At 44.1% G+C, this 25,588-nt stretch overlaps 1 protein-coding gene across 1 annotated transcript in view; it reads right to left on the bottom strand.

The window, feature by feature from the left end:
* Positions 1-351: 351 nt before the first annotated feature.
* Positions 352-25,588, bottom strand: part of NAV2 (neuron navigator 2) — a gene marked incomplete in the record, with an annotated part of 348,087 nt that continues 322,850 nt past the window's right edge. Inside the window, 8 exon segments of the mRNA XM_077453608.1 lie at positions 352-4,281; positions 5,065-5,268; positions 5,370-5,488; positions 16,521-16,717; positions 18,589-18,660; positions 20,128-20,282; positions 21,396-21,631; positions 23,317-23,485. Coding sequence (XP_077309734.1) covers positions 4,156-4,281; positions 5,065-5,268; positions 5,370-5,488; positions 16,521-16,717; positions 18,589-18,660; positions 20,128-20,282; positions 21,396-21,631; positions 23,317-23,485 — 1,278 coding nt within the window.

The following is a 25,588-nucleotide window of genomic DNA, read 5'->3' as shown; positions in this document are numbered from 1 at the left end:
TCAATCTCTCACATGTTGCCCAGACCGAGGATATAATAACAGTCGTAATCCACTGATTGGATGAGCTGGTGTGACGTGGGGAAAATGATTTGTATAAAAATAAGACAGTTTCCCGTTACAAAGGCTGTGTACAGGCAGACCCGCTTCCTGACGTTGGGGGGGGGGGGTTACAATACAGTGTTATTCACAAGCTGACGCGTTTTTATATAGACACAGAATCGTGATTTATGTACAGATTCCCATTACTATAAATATATCATATTTTTTTTTATATATATATATATATATGTGAGATCAGTGATATGAAATGTATCCAGCCATATTCACGATAGCCGATTTCAGTGCCAGAACTCAAGTTTTTATAAACTGACTTTATTTTTTGCGTTACGCGTTTCGTTGGATAGACGTGATATTTGACGTTTCGGAGGCTTTAAAATTCTCACAGTTTATTCAAATGAGCCAACAGAGCTTGTTGCATAATAGGCAAAGTGACCCTTATGTGTGTGGGTTATGAAGGGGATTGGTGAGGCAATGTATTCAGTGGCCCTTGTGTGTGTGCGGGGGAAGGGTGTTGAAGGCTCACCTGGCAATGTGTTCAGTATCTTCAATGCGGCATTTTTGTGATTTGAGTTTTTACACCGGAAGAGCCCCAGCAGCTGTTGTATTGTCAACACTTCTGTTTTATATATAAAAGGGAAGTGAAGTATTATACTTTATGCTCTAACAGAGGTGGGCTTGTCTGCTAGGTCAACATTGGGGGTTGATTTACTAAAACTGGAGAGTGCAAAATTTGGTGCAGCTCCAGTTTTAGCTCCAAATCAGCTTCCAGTTTTTATTTTTTCTCAAAGCTTAATTGAACAAGTTGAAGTTAGAAGCAGATTGGCTACCATGCACAGCTGCACCAGATTTTGCGCTCTCCAGTTTTAGTAAATCAACCACATTGATCAGTGAGGCGGACTGAAAGAGTGAAAAAATGTAAATGTGAACTAATACCATACACCCCCCCCCCCCACCTACCTACCTACCTTTGGGGATCCTTAGCTACCAGCTCCCCCTGCAGCTGGTGGGGGGGATTTGAAATCACTGCTCTTCTCTATGCAATGCTTCCGGGATGAACCAGAGTGATTCACTGTGCAGTTGCCGACCAATCAGAATCAATCTGATCTGCCCCAGAAGCGCTGCATGGAGAACAGCAGAGATTTAAAATCCCTGGACCGACAACTCTGCATCCCTGGAGGCAAGTACAGCTGTGACCACGGATGGGGGGGGGGGGGGAGAGGGTACTGTGTTAGTTCACTTTTACAGAAAAAATTTAAAGATGAACACGTCAAAGGAAGGAATCTCCCCATACTCCTCTTTGTCGAATGTCAATCAATCAGTGCTGGGGATGCTGAGCTATGTATGGTCAACAGCATGCCCTCTTCCTCCACCACTGTTGGACCACACTGCTCAATAGGAGGTGAATTCCTACTTAGGTGTGAATGATGGCGCTTGACTCTGACATTAGGTGTGAGCCTGAGATCAGCGCTATCGCTACTCAGGGGGAAGGGGCACTAGATGAGCGATAATGACCTTAGTGTGCCAAACATATGCAGTCACACTAGAAGGAGCAGTAGCAACAGAGCTCTGTCTGAGCTCCACATTAGTAATTCACATAAATTGGGCTTTCTGAAGGGGAGGAGCTAACAGACAATCTCTAAAGGCTCAACAAAAGACCTGTTGGCTCCTCCCCTGCAGAAAGCCCAATTTATGTGAATTACTATTGTGGAACTCAGACAATCTCTAAAGGCTCAACAAAAGACCTGAGTTCCAAAATAGTAATTCACATAAATTGGGCTTTTTGCAGGGGAGGAGCCGACAGGTCTTTTGTTGAGCCTTTAGAGATTGTCTGAGTTCCACAATAGTAATTCACATAAATTGGGCTTTCTGCAGGGGAGGAGCCAACAGGTGTTTCTTTTGTCGAGCAGAGATACGTACATGTGCATCAATAGACCAGAAGTTAGATTTTTATTGCTCATGAGATAACTTCTTTATTGCAAAGAGTCTATAAAGGCTCTTTGCTCTGCCCTTTTGGAAAAAGTAGAGGGACTTTATTGACTGTTATTTGTGCTGCTCTGTCCTGATAAGAGTACCAATGCACAATGTGATTTGGGCTATTCTGTCTAAATCCCCGATGGTGATCCAGCACAAGACTGGAAAGTGAAACGTGCTCTGACTGGAGCTGTAATGTTGAACCCAAGCACCGTGCTGGCGTGACTATCTGTAGCTACATTATTTGCACCATGTCTTCATTTCTAGTAAGGCCTTGAGCGATCAGCACCAAATGCAGCCTTTTTTTTAAGGTTGTCCTCCATTTTATATATTTTGGCCTTGCCGTGTCTCACCCCGTGTTTGGACAAGGCCCTTTAGCACCCAAGGTGAAAACGCCAAAGTATGTCCACCATCTGTAAACTACTTCAGCAGAATGGGTTGTGGGTTCTTCCCTTTTGGGTACCCCATCCTGCTAAAATGTACAAAGCAGCCACCACTTCTGCCCCCCCCCCCCCCCTGTTGGCCCAGACTCCACTTCTGCCCACCCATTGGCTCAGCCGCCAATTCTGCCACCCGTTAGCCCAGCCACCACTTCTGTCCACCCCCGGCTGTAGCTTTTTCTAAATGCAATCCATCTGTGTTTTCAGTGACCATTTGCTTTGTTCCGGCACAATTTATTTGTTGCCCCCAAAGTGACTTACGGAAAAGAAAGATGTGGCTGAAATGCACAGAAAAGTTTTGTTAAAGATTTGCACAAAAGCAGATTGTATATAAGGCTTTTGTATGCATCACGTGGGGTGAGAAGTATTACCTGAGTGATAGTCAATGGCAGCTGATGTATTGATTATGTTGCTGCTATAGGAAGGAGGTATTTGTGTTTCCAACATGCCAAGCCCCTAGCAATCTTTAAAAAGGGGACAATGAATTATGTACTAAAGTCTGCTTCCTGTGCATCACATCAACAGTCTCTAAGTACTTCCTACTGTCTACGGTTGACTGGGACTTTGGAAAAAGCATCCTTCCCTATTATTCTGGAGCTCTTAGTATCGGTGTAGCCTCCATTCCCTGAAGAGGCGTACCCTCCAGACTGAAAAGAAATAACAGGGTTAGGTTGAGGACCAGCAGGTGACCCCCCCAGACACCCACTGCTGTCACAAGGGGTGGGGACAGAATCATCAGCCCTGTGTAAGCTCCAGATTGTGACTGCTTTTTTTCCCCCCAGCCAGTGACAGGAAGGGCAGCAGTTAACCATTAAGCTATATTGGTTAGATCTCCCACTGCCTTCATTGTCAGTAACAGGACTGTAGTTTTCCAGGAACTGAAGGTTAAACCTTATCTGATGCTCTTGGGAACTGTTTAAACACCTCATTTAAAGACATGACAGGTCCTCTTTAAAGAGGGACAAAGACCTCGGCAGCGATATGCAGAATTATATCTGTCTTCTGTGTGTGTTTGTGGATAAATTATTTAAAAAGGATTTTAGACCTAACGGAACAACCCATGGCATAGCTTTGTTTATATGTACTCAATGATCATCGCAACTGTAAGGGGTGGCTTAGTCTTTTTTTTTTTTTTGGCTTCCAAAGTCTCATCGCAAGTCTGAAAGTCTCTCAGAGTTGACCACTGACGCTCACCAATTATCATTTAAGTTTCTCAAGCAACACAGGTGCAAGCCCTTACACTCCTGGGGTTCAGGAGAGGGACGGATTATGTCCTGCATAGCTGTACAATGTTCTGCAGCTGACACCAATCCCCCCCCAACCAGCACCGGTTAACGCCAAAGGCAAGCAGCATAGTCGGCAACTATCTGCAGTGAGGTCATTATGTGAAGGCGGAGTGTCCAGCACGCCATTTTTTTTTTTTTTTTTTTTCGTGTTTGGTTACAGCAGCATAGGCAGTGAACTCTCTTCCCCTCCAGCCCGGCACCATGAGGGCCCGTTCTTGTCTACAACTTAAAAACGTTTTCAGTGTTTTGGCGTTACCGCCGCTTACAAGTAGTGCAGCCATATTTCTTACACGTTGTCAAATAAAAACGGTAATTGGAAGGGTGACCCGCACCCCCCAAAAAAAAAAAGTCTATAAAGTGTCTCTTGTTCCGCTGTCTGTCGAGGCAGCGGAGTGGCGTCAGAGCGCAGACTCCAGCGACGAGTCAAGGATGTCATCTTGGTGACTGTTGCTGTTGGAGTCGCTGTCGTAGCTCTGCGGGCTGGAGTAGTTGGCGGCTTCCTGAAGCCTCATTAACATGTTCATCTGGAAGAAAAGAGATGAGAGGGAGCAATTAAATAAAAGAGCAGGCCAAGTCTAGAGGGGTTGGCTGTACCACCCCAGATTTCAGTTGTACACCCCCCGCCCTAAGCAATTTATTATGTATATATATTATGCAATTTTCTTTCCTTCAACCACAGAACATTGCTTGATTCCACCCATCAACAGTGTGAGCATGGATGTGGGAATTCCTCCTGCAGTGCTTTTGAGTCCTACCGGTGGTGTAGGACTCAATGATTCCTTCCAATGAGTGTACTGAAGTACACTCATTGGAAGAAGGGTCCCTTTTCTAGTTGGTGGTCACTGGAGGAAGGGTCCCTTTCTTATTGGTGGTCACTGGAAGAAGAGTTCCTTTCTCATTGGTGATCAGAGATGTAACTGTATATATCAGTAAACTGAGGGACAGCACACTGCAAAAACCGACCCGATGTAGTCACAGATGGCTTCAGTTGAAGCTGCCCCGCTGATGTGTTTCCCCATGAGGGGAAATGTATAAGCCTAGGCCATACACTGTCATTTGGTGTTCTAGGATGCCAGGTCCTGAGCTCTGATTACCGGTGGGGAGTTCCTCAAGCCCACAGCTTGGAGCCGCTCTACAAGCCTTCATGACCTTATACATCAGTAGCTGTTGTAGGTGGGAGACGAACCGGTCTCTGCCCAAGAAACTCAGTAACAACCTCTGATGGGACCCTGGTTCCAATAGCCTGCTCTAGAATCCGCTCCGAGACACACAATGAAATATCAGTAAGATGTGTGTTGTCTCCTTACCAATGGATCTCCTTCACCGTCTGCAGATGGAGCTTGCTTGCTGGAGGCCCCCTCCCTTGGCACAGAGTAACCGTCAAATCCAACATCTTCTGGTCGCAGCTGCAGAAGTGGTGGCCACTCATGTTGTTGGGGAACAGCGCTCCACGGGTACGTGTCCATGACCCACTTAGCGGGATCTTCCCATGGAGCCCTTCTGCCGTACAACTAGATAACAGAGGACCAGTAATCAAAAATGAGAGTTCTGGAAAAAGGTGGCCTAAACATGGCTGCCATTCAGTCAAGCAAGAAAGATGAGGAATTCTTACCTGAAGTCCCTCCCTGACAGCCTCCAGCAGATATGGAATGATTGAGTAGTTCCAGAGATCTGTAAACCAGACCCTAGAGCCGTCCACATCCATGGGGCAGGAGAGGAACAAGCGAGGACCTGCAAAAAACAGTTGAGACTAGTTTAACCACTTGCTTATCAGGCACTTAAACCCCCCTCCTATCCAGACCAATTTTCAGCTTTCAGCACTGATGCACTTTGAATGCCAATTGCGCGGTCATGCTACACCGTACCCAAATGACATTTTTATCATTTTTTTCCCACAAATAGAGCTTTCTTTTGTTGGTATTTGATCACCTCTGCTATTTTTATTTTTTGTTTAAAAAAAAAAATGTAAAAAGACCAAATTCTTTAAAAAAAAAAAATTATTTTATTTATTTTGTTATACAATTTTAAAAACAGGTAATTTTTGTCCGTCATTAATGTACACTGATGAGGCAGCACTTGTGGGTACCGATAGGTGGCAGTGATGGGGGGGGGGGGGGGCACTGATCGGTTACACTGAGGCAGCACTTCTAGGTGGCACTGACTGGCACCACTGGTGGGCATTGATAGGTGGCACTTGTGGGCATTGATAGGTGGCACTTGTGGGCACTGTCTGGTTGCATAAATGAGGCATAATTGCCTCTTCCTCTTCAGGACTGATGTCCCTTTCAGATGAGCCGGTGATCGGCTTTTTTTTCCTCCTCCGCTGTCAGCGTGAGAAGAAAAAAAAAAAAAAAACGATCACCGAGCTTTTGATCATGTGATCAGCTGTCATTGGCTGAAAGCTGATCACATGGTAAGGGGCCGGGACCGGCCGATTACTCGGATCGATGATCACCCGAGTCTCATTGAGAGGGGGGGCACAAGGACGGCCTTCCAGGAATTCAGGTCTGCGCTGTGGCCGTCATTCGGCTATAGCGCGGATGTCAAGAAGTTTAAGACCCTTAAAGTATAACTCCAGGGAAAGCCTTTTTTTTTTTTTTTTTTTTTTTTTTTAGTTTTGGAAAGAGTGGAGAAGGATTAGAACACCTGTCAGTATTTATTGCTGTCTGTGTCCCCGTTAAGGAAAGTCACCCTCACTATTTGTCTTGTTTACCATTTCCATTGAAGGTAAAAGAAAATCTCAAATTTTGGGTTGTCCCCAGAAAAGTAAAGGAGGAGAAATCTTTCAAATGGGGACACAAGTTCTGATGACCTGGGGGGGGGGGGTCCCCAAAGAATTCCCTTAATTTGCAAGGATTTCCTCTCACTTCCTGTTTGGCTATGGGACAGGAAGTGAACGGAAATCTCCGCAATGGGACACAGGTGGCGGAAGAAAAATATATTTGGTAGGGGTTATATAACCCTCCCTTACTCTATCCAAAATGAAAAGAAAAGTTTTGCCAATAGTTCTACTTTAAGCACTCCATTTTTCAAAAGCCGTTAATTCAGAATTGCAGCTCACTGTTGAAATCAGGCTTTAAGTGGGAGTGGCTTCTCTATAAGCTGATGGGCAGGAAGGGATGGCACTCATACAGGCTTATGGGAGGGTGACAGAGGAGCTTATCTTAGTGATGTTCAGCAGCCGTCCAAAGAGCAGACAGAAAATCAGGGCAAGTGGCACAGAGTCTACATAAATATTATATTCTAAAAACTGTGGTCACCCTGATTTTGCTATGCAGACCTCTGGTGCAGCAGAGGAGGGATAGGTCTAAAGATACCCGTATTACTCTATAAATCTTTGATCCAGTAAAACAATTCTTTAAAAAGGGGTTTCATTTCTGTATTTAGCTGGCATTTCAGTCATTTGATACGCAGTTAGGCCTCATGCACACGAGACGCAGTTAAACGCGCGTTCAGATGCAGTTGGACAGTTTTTTCAACTGCACCTGAACTCATTCAATGTTATCCTATGTGTCCATGCACACAGTCTCGTTTTTTTCCGTTTATATGCAGTTGCGTTTAATCTCGTTTTTCCAGAAGCAAAAAAATGCGTTCAGAAACAAAAATTTCTGCGTTTCAGACGCAAAACGCGGCTAAACGCGGCTAAACGCGGCACCCGCGTTTAGCCGCGTTTGCGTTTATATGCGTTTTTAAAGGTGACCTTTTTTTTTACATTAAAAATCTCAAAAATGATTGCAAATGATGAAAAACCATTAGAAAAATATTTTAAACAATTGCAATTGCAAGTGGACAATCCACAACTTGTGGCAAGTGACGTGGCAAGTGGACAATCCACAACTTGTGGCAAGTGACATGGCAGGTGGCAAGTGATGTGGCAAGTGGACAATCCACAACTTGTGGCAAGTGACGTGGCAGGTGAAGTGGCAAGTGACGTGGAAAGTGGACAATCCACAACTTGTGGCAGGTGACGTGGCAAGTGACCTGGCAGGTGACGCGGCAAGTGACTTGACAGGTGACGTGGCAAGTGGAAAATCAACAACTTGTGGCAGGTGACTGGCATGTGACGTGGCAAGTGGACAATCCATAACTTGTGGCAGGTGACTGGCAAGTGACATGGCAAGTGGACAATCCACATCTCGTGGCAAGTGACGTGGCAGGTGATGTGGCAAGTGACGTGGCAAGTGGAAAATCCACATCTCGTGGCAAGTGACGTGGCAGGTGATGTGGCAAGTGACGTGGCAAGTGGAAAATCCACAACTTGTGGCAGGTGACGTGGCAGGTGATGTGGCAAGTGACGTGGCAGCTGACGTGGCAAGTGACATGGCAAGTGGACAATCCAAAACTTGTGGCAGGTGACGTGACAAGTGACGTGGCAGGTGACGTGGCAGGTGACGTGGCAAGTGATGTGGCAAGTGGACAATCCACAGCTTGTGGCAAGTGACGTGGCAAGTGGACAATCCACAACTTGTGGCAGGTGACGTGGCAGGTGACGTGGCAAGTGAACAATCCACAACTTGTGGCAGGTGACGTGGCAAGTGACGTGGCAGGTGATGTGGCAAGTGACGCGGCAAGTAGACAATCCACAACTTGTGGCAGGTGATGTGGCAAGTGACGTGGCAGGTGATGTGGCAAGTCACGTGGCAAGTGGACAATCCACAACTTGTGGCAGGTGATGTGGCTGGTGACGTGGCAAGTGGACAATCCACAGCTTGTGGCAGGTGGCATGGCAGATGACGTGGAAAGTGGACAATCCACATCTCGTGGCAAGTGACGTGGCAGGTGATGTGGCAAGTGACGTGGCAAGTGGACAATCCACAATTTGTGGCAGGTGACGTGGCAGGTGATGTGGCAAGTGGACAATCCCCAACTTGTGGCAAGTGACGTGGCAAGTGGACAATCCACAACTTGTGGCAGGTGCCGTGGCAAGTGACACGGCAAATGCAAGTGTACAACTGCTCTCTATGCTGCTGCTGCTCACTCTGATCAAAATAGCAGAAATAGTTAAAAAAAATGCTTTGAGAGCTTGGGGAGGGTCTACATGATGTTATCTTTATAAACGCGTTTAAACGCAAACGCGTCTAAACGCGTCTAAACGCGGCATGCAAACGCGGCAAAACGCGCGTTTCTAAACGCGCGTTTCAGCTTTTTTTAACAGAGGTTTCATCTGCGTCTCGTGTGCATGAGGCCTTACTTTATATACATTTCTCCTGTATGTGTGATACCATCATATGGCAGTTTAGCAAATGACAGCTGCTCAGACTCCAGGGATCCTCAAACTACGGCCCTCCAACTGTTGCAGAACTACACGTCCCACGAGGCACTGGAAAACTCTGCCATTCACAGACATGACGAGGCATGATGGGAGGGAATTGTATCTAAACGATTAGGAAAAGCTGCAAACACTACTATCAGACAAATAGAGTGGATAATGGGAATATTAACTGCTTCAGCCCCGGAAGAATTTACCCCCTTCCTGACCAAAACACTTTTTGCGATTCGGCACTGCGTCGCTTTAACTGACAATTGCGCGTTCGTGCGACATTGTACCCAAACAAAATTTACGTCCTTTTTTCACCATAAATAGAGCTTTCTTTTGGTGGTATTTGATCGTTTCTGCATTTTTTTTTTTTCGCTATAAACAAAAAAAGAGCGACAATTTTGAAAAAAAAAAAAAAAGCAATATTTTTGGCTTTTTGCTATAATAAATATCCCCCAAAAATATATATACGTTTTTTTTCCCCTCAGTTTAGGTTGATATGTATTCTTCTACATATTTTTGGTAAAAAAATTAAATAAAAAAATCGCAATAAGCGTATATTGATTGATTTGCGCAAAAGTTATAGCGTCTACAAAATAGGGAATAGTTTTATGGCATTTTTATTATTATTATTTTTTTTTTATTAGTAATGGTGGCAATCTGCGATTTTTATTGTGACTGCGACATCATCACCATTTTGGGACTATTGTCATTTATACAGCAATCAGTGCTATAAAAATGCACTGATTACTGTGTAAATGACACTGGCAGGGAAGGGTTTAAACACTAGGGGGCGATCAAGGGGTTAAGTGTGTCCTAGGGAGTGATTCTAACTGTGGGGGGGGGGGGGGGGGCTACCACTGACATGACCGCGATCACTGCTCCCAAACACAGGGAGCAGTAGATCCCTGTCATGTCATTAGGCAGAACAGGGAAATGCCTTGTTTACATAGGCATCTCCCCGCTCTGCCACTCCTTGGCAGGATCACGCCCCCCCCCCCCCCACACACACACACACACACACACACACACACACACACACACACACACACACACACACACACACACACACACACACACACACACATTGAGTCCGCAGGACCTGCGGGCATGGTCATGGAGTACGTGGTGTGCCTACAATGCTGAGATTTAAAGAGGACATACCTGTACGCCCATTTGCCCAGCCGTGCCGTTGTGCTGACGTACATCTTTGTGCACTGGTCGGCATGTGGCTTAGTGCAGCGATTATCCATGTTGCATGTATATATCAGAAAATTGTGCAAGTATGCAAACAGTAAGTATAACACATTGACTGTGCAAAATAAAATAAAGTGCTAGGTGCAAAAAACAATACATGAATAAAAATACAATTCATTGATTGAAATCACAAAAAAAAAAAAAGTCCATATATGTGAAATGGCATTGTGAATAAATAACCCATGAGGGGAAAAAACAAAAAAAAGTCCAAACAGGTGAAATGAAATCACAAGTGTTTAGGTAGAAATCAATGTTGAAATTGAAGATATATTCCACCTCTGAAGGATAGGCCACCATCCAGTAAGAAATCACCATAGATTGTGAATCCACCACTGATGAAAAACATTGCATACTCTTACCGGTCTCGGGCGAGATGAGGTATGTGATCACAAATACATCCAAGAAGCGGAACTAGCTCCACTTTACTGCGCTTCTTGGATGTACTTGTGATCACATACCTCATCTCGCCTGTTTATATCATCATTCATGTAGGTTACATAGTAGAAGAAGTTGAAAAAAGTCAAGTCCAACCTATGTGTGTGATTATATGTCAGTATTACATTGTATACCCCTGTATGTTGCAGTCGTTCAGGTGCTTATCTAATACTTTTTTGAACCTATCGATGCCCCCCCACTGAGACCACAGCCTGGGGAAGGGAATTCCACATCCTTGCCGCTCTTACAGTAAAGAACCCTCTACGATCAGGGGTCTCAAACTGGTGGCCCTCCAGCTGTTGCCAAACTACAAATCCCATGAGGCTTTGCAAGGCTGACAGTTTTAAGCATGACTCCCACACTCAGAGGCATGATGGGACTTGTAGTTTTGCAACAGCTGCAGGGCCGCCAGTTTGAGACCCCCTGCTCTATGTAGTTTAATGTTAAACCTCCTTTCTTCTAATTTTAATGAGTGGCCATGATTCTTGTTAAACTCCCTTCTGTGGAAAAGTTTTCTCCCTATTGTGGGGTCACCAGTACGGTATTTGTAAATTGAAATCATATCCCCTCTCAAGCGTCTCTTCTCCAGAGAGAATAAGTTCAGAGCTCACAACCTTTCCTCATAACTAATATCCTCCAGACCCTTTATTAGCTTTGTTGCCCTTCTTTGTACTCGCTCCATTTCCAGTACATCCTTCCTGAGGACTGGTGCCCAGAACTGGACAGTATACTCCAGGTGCAGCCGGACCAGAGTCTTGTAGAGCGGGAGAATTATCTTTTTATCTCTGGAGTTGATCCCCCTTTTTAATGCCAATATTCTGTTTGCTTTGTTGGCATTGCTGATCCTATCATCTACTAGGACCCCCAGGTCCTTTTCCATCCTAGATCCCCCAGAGCTTCTCCCCCAGTCTATAGATTGCATTCATATTTTTGCCACCCAAATGCATAATTTTACATTTTTCTACATTAAACCTCATTTGCCATGTAGTTGCCACCCCATTCATTTGTTCAGATCTTTTTGCAAGGTTTCAACATCCTGCAGAGAAGTTATTGCCCTGCTTCAGTGGCAGCCCGTGCATTGTGGGCACATGGGCGCCGCCTCATGTGCCTATCCCCTTTCAGGATGCCGGACACATGAATTACTATGGCGGGGAGTTTGTATTTTGAAGCACGTGATTAGAGCCAGAGGCTCCAATAGGCTTCAAAATAGGGTGGGTTCGGGGTGCAGGGCACTGCGTCACGATCCCACCCTGTTGTGTTTCATAGCGAAGAAATTTTCGCTATTTTCACATCAACATTCCTCCCTGACAATCAGCAGGCAGGTCAGTGGCCAAAGCATTAGGCGATCCTATTGGATGCAGGAGGAGGCGAGCCCCGTCACTCCAGGAGAGGAGTGGTAAGTGCCGCCGGACCGGCCACGGTGGGGATTAGTGAAGTGATGGCTGCATTTACTGGGCACAGTGGCTGCATTTAAGGGCACAAGTGGCTGAATTTGACAGGCACAGTGAGGATACAATTGATGGCGGGAGGGGGGTTCAGTATTTTTCAGTTAGTTTGCGCTCCCCCCCCCCCCAAAAAAAAATTGAGCACCAGCCGCCACTGCCCTGCTTAGCTTAGTATCATCCGCAAATACAAAGATTGAACTGTTTACCCCACCCCCATCCTCCAGGTCATTTATGAAATAATTTAAATTCCCCAACTTTCTTACAACTAGCACCGCCCTGCCAGATGTAAAAAGATAAGCGCTTACACCCTAAGATGTGTGTATATCTTCTGGGGGCTGTGGAATTACGTTTCTCTTAAGCAGCTGTTTTAAATCAGGCTCTATACAAAATAAAGCCCTATCAATATTGTACAAAAAAACTCTATATAGATAAATCAACACATCCGAAGATGAATCAATCCATCAGAAGAGAGTCAGAAACGGCGCATAATATTCTAATTATAGACAATCACAATAGTGTACAATGAATGGTAAGATACTTCCTCAATAAATTTATAATCATATAAATTCACAATGTATATATGTTGATTAGATTACAAACTCTATGTCTCATTTTATGTCCATCTAGCAAATGTCCATCTAGAAATTAGCGCTTGATGGTGAGTTTATTAATCTCGCAGTAATTCAACATAGTTCGTTAAACTCTCAGATGATGTCAATACGACGAAACGCGTCAGGGTGGAACCATACGAGTTTAACACAGCAGGAGTGATAGGAGAGATAAGAGGAGAGGGACAGAGCCGGGAGATATCAGCGGGGAGCGATCCATTGCTGAGGGCGGTAGGACCATCCTTTAACCTAGCTGTTCCTATCTGAGCCTAGCTGATAATCCATGTGTTGAATCTACGTTTTGAAAGTTTTAACGTTTGTGAGTGCAATGTTTGACGGTTTTTTAATTTAATAAAGCACCTTGTTTGTTTAATGGAATTACACTATATGTGTTTTTCTTTGTAATTATCCTTCTTTCGGAGATTGAGTGGTGCGGTATATGAAGGGAAAGGAAACCTGCATTTACATCTAACAGGATTTCTTGATAAGATCTGTGAAACCAGCTGAGTCTGGTAAGAGAAATACCTAAGGGGGACTCCTCACTGGCACCAACTTTCTGCGGTGTTTGCATGTGTGCACTCGTGGAGGTGTATTTCGGGCAATGGTGTAATATATGTCAAGAGTTTAACGAACTATGTTGAATTACTGCGAGATTAATAAACTCACCATCAAGCGCTAATTTCTAGATGGACATTTGCTAGATGGACATAAAATGAGACATAGAGTTTGTAATCTACTCAACATATATACATTGTGAATTTATATGATTATAAATTTATTGAGGAAGTATCTTACCATTCATTGTATACTATTGTGATTGTCTATAATTAGAATATTATGCGCTGTTTCTGACTCTCTTCTGATGGATTGATTCGTCTTCGGATGTGTTGATTTATCTTTATAGAGTTTTTTGTACAATATGAAATAATTTAACAGGATTGGTTCCAGCAAGTGTTTTCTATCTTTTACAATAAAACCCATAGTTGATGGTTTTACACTATGTGGCGGCCTTTTTCTTTTATGAATGGTGGAGTCCATGATTGGGTCCGATGACAAGGTTGAACGGAAGCTGACCTTACATGTTGTTTCCTGAGAGTGACCACATTCCCAGCTGCATGCCTGTTTGACTCTGCGCTGCTGAAATTGGGTCCACCGAGTCCGGTAAGAGTATCCATTTTTTTTTTTTTATCATTGGTGATGGATTCACAATCTGTGGTGATTTCTTACTGGATGGTGGCCTATCCTTCAGGAGGTGGAATATATCTTCAATTTCAACATTGATTTCTACCTAAACACTTGAGATTTCATTTCACTTGTTTGGACTGTTTTTTGTTTTTTTCGCTCATGGGCTATTTATTCACAATGCCATTTTACATATATGGACTTTAGTGATTTCAATCTATGAATTTTATTTATACTCATTTATTGCTGTTTGCACCTAGCACTTTATTTAATTTCATCCACTTGCCGACCGCCCACAGTACTTTTACATCATTACTTTGACCTTCAATACCAGCTAGCTGCCATAACCCCCGGCATAATTTTTTTTACTATGTGAGATTCTCTACAATATAAAAGTGGTACCAGCGGCAGATTCACCATGGGATCACATTTAGAGGTGCCCACCCCCCCATCCCCTGGTTGGTAAGCCCAGAACCGATCTGATCCCTGGGCAGGAAGTCGAGTGAGGGCAAGGTAGCCTCCACTTGGTTCTATGGGCTTGGAGGATCAAAACAATGTCTGACGTTGCTTCTGCCCCCAGGGACTAAAGAGGTTGTAAACGGCACCCATGGCCGTTCCTTCAGAGCACATGTGCCAGTGATGTCACTGGTTGCATGTAATGTAAATATCTCCTAACCTAAACCATACACGTTTAGCAGATATTTACACTACCTATAGGTATATGTCTGCTGAGTAAGTTTACTTCCTCTTTAAAGGGATCATTTTTATTTATTTTTTTCTTACAGGCAAAATGGCTTTTTCTTTTCTTTTTTTACTTTTTGCTTTTAAGGGTAAATGGGAGACCTGAGGTCTTTTTGACCCCAGATCTCTCAAAAAAAGAGGACCTGTTGTGCTTATTTCTATTACAAGAGATGTCTACATTCTTTGTAAAAGGAATAAAAGTGATAAAAAAATAAAGGGACAGTGTAAAAATAAAAAGTAAAATAAAGAAAAAAATACAATATATATATATATATATATATATATATATATATATATATATATATATAGAGAGAGAGAGAGAGAGAGAGAGAGAGAGCGCCCCCCCATCCCTCCGAGCTCACGCGCAGGAGCGAACGCATACGTAATTTGGAAAGTTCATACCACACATGTGAGGTTTTGCCACAAACATTGAAGCGAGGGCAATAATTCTAGCTTTAGACCTCCTTTAATTCTAAACCGGTAACCTGTGAACATTTTTAAAGCGTCACCTATGGGGATTTTTCAGTACCGTACTTTGTTGCCATTCCATGAGCGTGCGCAATTTAAAACCTGACATGTTAGGTATTTATTTACCCAGCATAACAACCTCTTTCACGTTATACAAAAAATTGGGCTAACTTTAGTGTTTTTTATTCATTAAAATGTAGTGCGTAATGTAAAAAAATTGTGTTTGAAAGACCACTGTGCAAATACAGTGCTGACATAAAATTATGCCGCGATCGCCATTTTATTCTCTAGGGTCTCTGCTAAAAAAAAAAAAAAAAGATATATATCATATATACAAGTTTAAATTTGTATATTTTGCTAGAAAATCACTTTGAACCCCCCAAACAAAAAGTTTCAGATAAGGCCTGGTCTTATAGTGGTTATAAAACATACTTTACACAAAATCAGAATTTGTGCAAGCTGAATGAAATGACACCGAAAAGTTTTTATTTTTCTCTTAGAAAACGACGATGACATTTTGTTCAGCTTGCACAAATACTTCTGACATTCATGCAACAGATGTTTTATAAAATAGACCCCCTAATGTGGAAAAGGTTGATGACCCCCATTCTACATAAAACAAACTAAAAATCCCTGAGCCTGCATTGCCGTCTGGTGGCAGCCTGATTGAATCACAGGTGCTCTGACCAGCCAAAAACAATCTCTCCAGGTACAGGATAAGGTCACCTTGGAGCATGTTATACATTACATCTATATATAGAGTATAATGTGTAAAGTATTTTATCACTTGTCCTTCTCACCCCCCTTTGGATTACTCCGATAGTTGGCAGGGGATATCCTCCCCGCACCGCCTGTCACATTTTGAAAAACAGTGCAGCAATGCTGAGCTCTACCCCCACAGCCGCAACATTCATTCACATGAATCTGTGAATGAGAGGACTACAAGTTCCGTCTACCACAGTGGCAGATGGCTTGTAGTTTTCAATGAACTGTGAGGGAGCTGATGAACATGCTCGAAGTTCAATCACAAGCCCTGCAGCTTTAAATCTGATGACCCGTACAGAGGTACGGGCTGAAAGCTGTAGGGCTTGTTCTGCAGGAGCCTGACATTGCACTGGTGATTCGCTGATAACAGATGCAATGATTTGCAGGCTCCTGCGGGAAAAAAAAGTAAAAATGCTTTTTTTCTGCATGTATTATTTTTTCCAAAAACGGTGAACTTAGCCTTTATATTGGGATAACAAGACGCAGCATGCCCCGTGGCTACAGCCTTAGACAGACAGAGCATACAGTAACTTCATAGTCTATTGCATTCCCAAAGCCTCCCCGCACAAGCAATCTATGATTTTTTTTTTCCATCCAGCACTCACCGATGGTGACATCTGAGGAGCTATGAGCCTCCAGAAAGCGGTTGAGATGTTGCCACACCTTAGGGATCCAATCGATGATCTTCACCAGCTCCACGTTTCGTACGCGGTTGGTCATTTCTGTTTCGATCAGCTTCCGCCGGAGGTAGCGCCCCAGGAAACCCTTTACCGGCTCCGTGTGGTTGGCGCAGAGCACCCACCTATATAGGTAACCAGTAAAAAACAAAGTCAGATGGGATTTATCGTGAAGATGAGCAAGCTCTAAAAATGTAGCATGGAGGGAGAGTCCTTGAAATCCTAACAAGGGGGAGAATGATTACTAAATGATCTGCCTACCCCATGCTGATAGTGAGGTTATTAGTAGATGTAAAAGTACCACAGAGTGTGCAAAAAAGGAGGCGCATACAGACTCCTCGGGGGCTGGCTTAAGTAAGGAGAAACCATCGTTTTTTGGGAATGGGAAAGCAGACAGATTGCTTCCCCCACTGTGCTCATCATATCCACTTGATCTCAAGAAGATTTACCCCCCTTCATGACCAGGCCCCATTTTTGCGATACGTTGTTCTATCGATTTGTGCCCGCTGTCGAAAAGTTCCCGCGCATGCGCAGATCGGAAGGACACTCCAGCTGATTTGCCGATCAGCTGGAGTGACGTCACCATAGCGCATGCGCACAGTGTAGGAGGGTATATTCTATGGGAAATACCATTGAAAGCTATGCAAAGAGCGGAGTGATAACGTAGATATCAGATTGTGCCTCGCTGTAAACCCGCGGCGCAATATGACCAATACGGTGTCCCTTCGCTATTTGCATAGCATTAAATTGTGCCAGAGAAATGGTATTTCCCGTCGAAAAAAGGCTCCTTGCGATGTGCGCATGCGCTATGGTGACATCTCCCCAGCTGATCGGGAAATCAGCTGGAGTAGTGTTCCGTGCTGCGCATGCGCAGGCACTTTTTGACAGTGGGCTCATATCGACAGAACACCGGCACTGCGTTACTTTATCTGACAATTGCGCGATCATGCGATGCTGTAACCAAATAACATTTAGGTCCCTTTTTCCCCACAAATAGAGCTTTCTTTTGGCGGTATTTGATCATCACTTCATTTTTTTTTCTTTTTTTGCGCTATAAAGAAAAAAAACAGTTAAAAAAAAAACACTATTTTTTTACTTTCTGCTATAAAAGATATCCAAAAAAAAAATGGAAAAAAAAAAAATCTAATTTCTTTATAAACTAAAAAAAGCCAATATGTATTCTGCTACATATTTTTGGTAAAAATCCCAATAAGCGTATATTGATTGGTTTGTGTAAAGGCTATAGCGTCTACAAACTATGGTGTATATATATATATATATACTGGAATATTTTTTTAATACTACTAATGGTGGCGATCAGCGACTTATAGTGGCACTGCGATATTATGGTGGAAAATTGGACACTGACACTTTGTGGGAACCAGTGACACTAATACAATAAATAATGCTAAAAGTATGCACCGTCACTGTACTAATGACACTGGGAAGGGGTTAAACATATAAGGCGATAAAAGGGTTAACTGTGTGCCTAGCCAGTATTTATGTGTACTGTGTTAGGTGCTTTTATTAAGGTAAGTGATAGATTTTATTCCCTGCTTTGCAAGGACACAGAATCCATCACATCCTCCCTGTCAGAACAGAACTCTGCCTTGTTTACAGAGCTCCGTTCTATGTCTCTGCCCAACGATCGGCGAACATCCGGTGTCCGACACCCGCAGATTGGCTTCTGCTGTAAGTAATCACAGCAGAAATGGCGCCCCCCCCCCCAGGCAGAAGTGCAGAATCATGCATATATAGGTGATTCTGCGCAGGAGGGCCTCCCTGTTGCAGTATATCTGCTATTTGGTGGTCCTTAAGTGGTTACTGGGGCAAAAATATATTAAAAATGTAATTAAGAATTTGTGTTCATCTTAATATCTGCCAATTTCGGTGTGAATCCTTACTGACTGGGACAGGTTTTTTTTTTTTCTTCTGCTCAATCAATATTTCTCCACATTAGCCTTCTGTTATAAAAGAAAAAAAAGATCAGACATACCTGAAGTTGTGGTGGAGTTGCAGGTTGGGCGTGGAGGACGTTGCCTGGTTCATGGTGCCAATGATGTATGGGCTGTAGGGAGATTATTATAAAGAAGAAATATGTAATTCAAACATAATTGTATTTGGTCCTCATTCAAAACAAGAATAAAGATCTCTGCAATGTATAAATGGCAGGTATACAGAGTAATTATTAAAGCTGAACTCCAGAAGATTATAAATATTGTCTAAACCAGGGGGGGTCTCAAACTGGCAGCCCTTCAGCTTCTGCAAAACTACAAGTCCCAGGAGGCCATTGCAAGGCTGACAGTTACAAGCATGACTCTCACAGGCAGAGGCATGATGGGATTTGTAGTTTTGCAACAGCTTGAGGGCCGCCAGTTTGAGACCCCCGGTCTAAATCCATTCATCGTGTATTCTTCCTGAATCTCGGTGTGCTTCACGTATTTCTTCCAGATCTGCGCAGTAATCCAGTGCGAGATGTCCTGTAATAAAGACCGCTCACTGCTGCTCTCTCTCTCTCTCTCCTTGTGCAGGGTGACTGGTCTTGTCTCCATCCCGCCTGTAGTTTTTGCAGGTGTCACGTCACATTTGGCTACGCATCACATTTTGCTGCCCGCTGGAGTGCGCATGCGCGACGATGCCATGTGTGTTCCAACACTGTTGTAAGATGACTTTGCCACAGGGCCCCCCCTCGTGGGCTCGCCTTGCTTCGCTTGGCATAATTATATTCCGGCTCTATGTCCACTTGGATGGTGGGGCTTGAACCTGGACTCAGGGGTGTGGCCACAAAATTCTGCGCAATCGCAGATCGCCACAGTGTTGGAACGCATATGGCAACGTCGCACATGCGCAGTCCAGCGGGTAGCCAAATGTGATGGGTAGCCGAAGGTGACGTGACACAGGCAGCCTGTAGTGGGTGGAGTCTCCTGGGCCCCTCCCACAGCTCTGCTTCTCTCTCCTTGTGCAGGATGACTGGTCTTGTCCCCGCCCCCTCCTGTAGTTTTCTGCAGGCGGCCTGTAGTGGGCGGAGCCTGCTGGACCCCTCCCCACAGTTCTGTTCTCTGCACAGGCCATGTACAGCATAGTGGTGATGTCACTGCTACCTTTACAGGGTAATCATTTGGGTTGAAAAGACATCTGGTGAACACAAAGTGGATTTATATCCTTTGTGGGTGTTAAGGAGTGTTATGGAGAATACTTAAATTAAAGTTTTTGTGGCCGGAAGAATGGGAACAATATAAGGAAAAAAAGGGACATGGCAGAACCTTTGCTGTTGTTCCTGGTGAACTGCATCATTATGACCAATGGCATAAATACACAATAGAGAGATGGGCAATAACTACCCTCTAACCAGGAACTAGTGATATCAGCAGAACAAAAGGAAAGCTGAGTCTTAAGCTTCAGCAGTGTTACTAGTTAACAAATCAGTTTCATAAATATAATTATATATATATATATATATATATATATATATATATATTATCTGTGCTGCTATAACAAAGCCCCTATGAGCAGCTAGAATACTGAACATAATTACCATTTGTGGTATTTGCAGTTTAGAAGGCCATTGAAGATATCCCCCAGGGAGCTGACATGGTGCAGATTGTCCAGGATGATGACCAGAGGCATGTCCACCGAACTATTCGCGCTGTTACATTGGTCGGCCAGGTTGGAGAGATACTGACGCAGTTCCTGCACAACAAAATAGGAAAATGTTAGTGGAAACTCACAGACATCACTTCTATGAAATGAGAACACATTCAAGTAATCGAAAGTATCAGGGATACATGTTGAGGTAATCGATGTATCGGGGATAATTATACACACTATCTCACAAAAGTAAGTACACCCCTCACATTTTTGTAAATCTTTTCTTCTATCTTCTCATGTGACAACACTGAAGAAATGACACTTGTCTACAATGTAAAGTAGTGAGTGTACAGCTTGTATAACAGTGTAAATTTCCTGTCCCCTCAAAATAACTCAACACACAGCCATTAATGTCTAAACCGCTGGCAACAAAAGTCAGTACACCCCTAAGTGAAAATGTCTAAATTGGGCCTAAAGTGACAATATTTTGTGTGGCCACCATTATTTTCCAGCACTGTCTTATCCCTCTTGGGCATGGAGTTCACCAGAGCTTCACAAGTTGTCACTGCAGTCCTCTTCCACTCCTCCATGATGACATCACAGAGCTGGTGGATGTTAGAGACCTTGCGCTCCTCCACCTTCCGTTTGAGGATGTCCCACAGATGATCAATAGGGTTTAGGTCTGGAGACATGCTTGGCAAGTCCATCACCTTTACCCTCCTCTTCTTTAGCAAGGCAGTGGTGGTCTTGGAGTGTTTGGGGTCGTTATGTTGGAATACTGCCCTGTGGCCCAGTCTCTGAAGGGAGGGGATCATTCTCTTCTTCAGTGCGGAGAGAAGTGGGAGGGGAGAGGATGCAGGTGTTGGAATATGTTACGTGTTTCACCCTAAAAACAGGTGGCACATGTAACATGATGAAAGGTGAACTTATCCTTTAAGGGTTAACGTAAAAGGGTGAAGTATTAGGCATCACTTTAGTGTTAGGGACACATAGGCCAGACACTAAATTTACGAACGGTACTGAAAATGAACAAAAACAAAAAAATTAACCTGAAGCCTTATGTGCACACAGGCGCTATCAGTGAAAAGTAATTTCTGATTGGTTGCTAGGAAGAACTACACTTCACACATCCCTGTCATACTCGATAAGTCTGCACCTTGGTAAATTAGGTTTGCAGCTTCCTATAGGACAGAAACAACAGTGAGGAATCCTTACCTTGCTGGATTTATGATCCACATTAAAAGTAGCAATGACGCCATCGCTTAGTTCCCGCCCCTCGCGCAGCACCATGTGCTCAGACAGCCGGTTAGCTAAGTAGGTTTTACCCGTCCCACTAGGTCCGGACAGGATAATCCTCCGATGTTCTGTTAGCAGTGAGACGTATCGCTGTAATATTGGGCGAGGAATCAGCGTTTCAAACACCAGAGCGTCCAAACTGTTCTCAGAGAGACCTGAAACAGAACAGAAGACAACATTATTCTCTAATAGCAAAGCCTTGCATTGTGTTAGTGGCAAAGCCTAGTGAAGCTTTTTGGACAGTTTGGCAGAGATCTCAGATGACATCTGTAGCTCCTCCCATAAACCTGTAACAGGGGGCGTGTCACAGCTGGATCAACTCATTTCTTCTCTGCTATAGAAGCCTGGTACCATCATATTGCATTGTGATGGCCATGCCCATTGCTGTTGGAAGAACCTGGGGAATCTGTTTGTGTAGCCCTTCCTCTGGAGGCCCCCCCCCCCCCCCCAAGATATGAGAAGCCACCATGGGATTCAGCTTGCCAGCAACCACCTAACATTGAAGTTTTAGTTGGATTAGGCCTTTATGGTGAGCCTGTCTATCACAAACAATGCAGACCACCATCTTGTGGGTTAGAGCGGTGGTTGTCAACTTGTGAGATATATGGAGCCTAAAATGTGGTCCTTGACAACACCAAAGGGGCTTCACATGATATTCAGTATATGTAATGCTAGAAAAGGAAATGAAGGTCGGGGACTGTGGACATACTACAGGCTTAGTTGGAGACGTGCTGCAAGAGACTTGGGACATATTACATGACACTAGCAGAAATCATTTCTATTACCACATTACAGATCAATGCTCTCATTCCCAATACAGGCTACTGGGGTCTGAAGGTATTAAAGGGCTGCATGTGGCCAGTGGTGTATTTTGGTTTTGCGCTGCCTTAGACAAGACTAAAATCGGGCACTGCCCCCCCCCCCCCCCCACATCTAAGGTTGTCCCCATCCCAGCCACAGTCTTGTCTCAGGGCCTGATGAAGAAGCTGCAGTCATTCACAATGTACAGCTGTGGCTTCCTCATCAGACCCTGAGACATGATTCATCCAAGTACCACATATGTGGTCAATGGAGCAGAGGATGGGGTTAGCGGGACATAGGACAGGGTCAGCAGGGCAGAGGATGAGGCGGCACTGATGAGAAGACACTGACGGGCACTAATAGTTGGCACTAAAGAACACCGATAGGGGGCACTGATGAAAAAGCATTGTTTGGCAGAACTGATTGGAGGCACTAATTGGCAGCACTGATCATCAGGACACTGATGATTAGTGCCCTGATGATCAGTACAGGTGTCCCCATTCACACTAGCCGGTTACCGGCTCTCTCCTCTCCTCATGCTGACAGCGTGACGAAAGGAATGCCGATAAACGTCAAGTGTGTTAACAACGTGATCAGCTGTGATTAGACACAGCTATTCACGAGGTAAAGAGCCACTGTGATTGTCTCTTCCCCACCCCCTCCCCCCCGATCTGTGAGCAGCTGTTCCTGAAGGACACAGCAATCACAGATTTCACAGGGTGCGTGACGCGGGGAGCGCAGTCAACAGATGCCCTCCCAGAACTGGAAGAATGCGCTGTAGCCATCATTCAGCTATAGCGTGGTCGACTGGGGGGGGGGGGGGGGGCGGCGCTGAAAAATGACGCCCAAGGCAAACCCCTTGTTTACCTTGCGCAGGTACGCCCCTGCATGTGGGCCTAGGGCCACAGGTTGGGCACCAGGGGTTTAGAGGGTAACACACTTTGGGCATTTTTATCAGCTCATCTCTCCCAACATTTTTGACATGCACAAGGAATAAATTAATGGGAAAATTTAGCAATTAATGAAAAATATCACTTACCTTTTAATGTGAGGGCAATGGTATCATTTTCACCCACCAGATACCCGCATGGAAGGAGTTCCGGGGTTCCCACAGTGTTTGTACGTTTGATTTCTCCGATGCTGTAACCGGTTACACTCTCAGAATTGAGTCCTAGCTGTGTGATTGGATCCACGTGTACAATGTACTCCTGTAAGAAACATTACGCAGGTTAGGCTTTGTACATTGAGGAATCAAAGTGCATTATCCGAAGCCACATGAGTCAAAAACAAGGCCTGCGGGCTGAATCAGGCGTGTTCATGTGGCCCTCTCACCTCTCCTGCGGCACCCCCCATGTCTCCGTCCCCACCTTTTCTCCGCAGTCGGTAGGAGGGAGGAGAGAACTCCTCCGCCAGATTCTGCACTGCTCTGTGAAGCTGCAGAGAAGCTCGTCTCTGCCCCTCCCGCTCGATCTCAGCAGTCAGCAACAGAGAGGACAGAACTCCTACAGATCTCTGTGTAAGGATGGGTGAGTTGCTCTGGACATCTAGGCTATAGATACAACTGGCCCTTTGAGGGCAACCATAATGCTGATATAGCCAACAATGAAATTGAGTTTTACACCCCTGATCTAAAGCTAAACCTTTTTTACAGGCTGGGAAAGTTCATAACCCCATCAGTATATATTTTACTATCTGTTCATCATTCACCTTTCTTCCTGTCCTAGAGACAAAGTGAGAGAAAATTTCTCCAAAATGAGGAACAATCGCCTCTTAGTTGTCCCCAGAACAGGGGAGCGTCATTGAAAGCTTTTCCTTCCACTTCTGATCTCATGTATTTACCATTACTTTAAAGAGGAGCTCCGGGCTCCTTCAGAAAAAATTTAAAGTCAGCAACTACAAATAATGTAGCTGCTGACTTTTAATATTAGGACACTTACCTTATTTTTTTTCTTGTAAACAATACACTATAATTTATTTTTACAGCTACAACTTATCTCGTCTCTCCCTCTTATATTGCAGCCTAACCAAACTGCTTACATATTGCCCAGCCACTGAACAATATTTGTGACTATTGTCTCTCTTTTAGACAATGAAGCAATACGAATATAAAAAAATAAAATAAAAAAAAAACAATATTGTATGCTATATTATCAAACTGTTTTGCCACTGTTTAGTTTGTACAATGTTGAAGGCTTTAGCTCTCTTTTTTAGGAGCTTTGTTACTGCGTTTGGCTTTCACAGATTTTAAGGCAGAACATATAGTTACAGTGCTTTGACTTTTGGACGCTTCTTTTCCTAATAATTTGTGGGACTACAGGACCTGCTTCTTAAATTCGAAGTCTATACTTTGGGACCAATGACTTAATTTTACCAGTACACCTAAGAGCACAAGTTTGTGACCTTTTGACTTTTCTGTGAACTTCAAGCTGAATTCAATGGGATCCCCCCCCCAAGTCAAACCCAGGTAGATTCACTCATTCCTACTTGCTACTGGAAGTCATGAGTGACCCCCATCTTAAGTGTTTGGACAACAATCGTAAATAAAATAATGCTCATCAAGAGCCTGTTGGCTGGGGACAACAAAGAAGGGTAGTTTTTTCTTAACACTTGGTCAGGGGGGACCGGAGCATCCTGGGCCGATGACACCACAAGGGGGCTCCAGGGATCCCGCAATGTCAGCACCCCAGTAGCTTTTTCCATCGACTCTCAGGTGCTGCCACCGCCATTGCTTGTAAGGGATACTACAATCTAGTTTTACTACTGCACTTCGCTTTCTGAATGGCCCGGCCATGGGGGAAGGAGGAGGGGGGCCGAACTTCTGGGTGATCTCGCTGCGGCAGATAAGTGGAGCTTCCACTTTTGGGTGGAACTCCGCTTTAAACTCCAGAGAGGATGGTCACCAGAACGGGGGGTGGGGGGTGAATTTCCCCAATGGGGACACAGATAGTAGTAAAAACCTAACCTAATGTAAAAACTAGTAAGGGTACCACACCAATGGCCAGAAAGTCCAAAATAATATTTTAGTATTATAAATCGGTAGAATCAGTAATATGTTTTCAGGGGTTCAGACACTTCCCCGTCTAGGGGAGATTGCACAAGCAGCTGCTTACAGGTTTTACTATAAACATATTACTATTATTACAATCTAATGTAGTCCAGCCATAATAGATTAAATAATTCTTATGACCTGGTGAAGGGGGGAGTGTCTGAATTCCCAAAAAGAGCTGGCTTTCTTTTTCTAATAAAAAAACAATTTTGGCACCCTTATTGCTTCTTACATATTTGGACTTTTTTTCAAAGACCTTTTACAC

The sequence above is a fragment of the Lithobates pipiens genome, unplaced genomic scaffold, assembly GCF_037356315.1.
Source record: "Lithobates pipiens isolate NorthernLeopardFrog02 unplaced genomic scaffold, aLitPip1_a1.2 Scaffold_24, whole genome shotgun sequence".
NCBI classification, from domain to species: domain Eukaryota; kingdom Metazoa; phylum Chordata; class Amphibia; order Anura; family Ranidae; genus Lithobates; species Lithobates pipiens.
The sequence above is the reverse complement of the archived record's forward strand: the minus strand, read 5'-3'. Positions and strand labels throughout refer to the sequence as shown.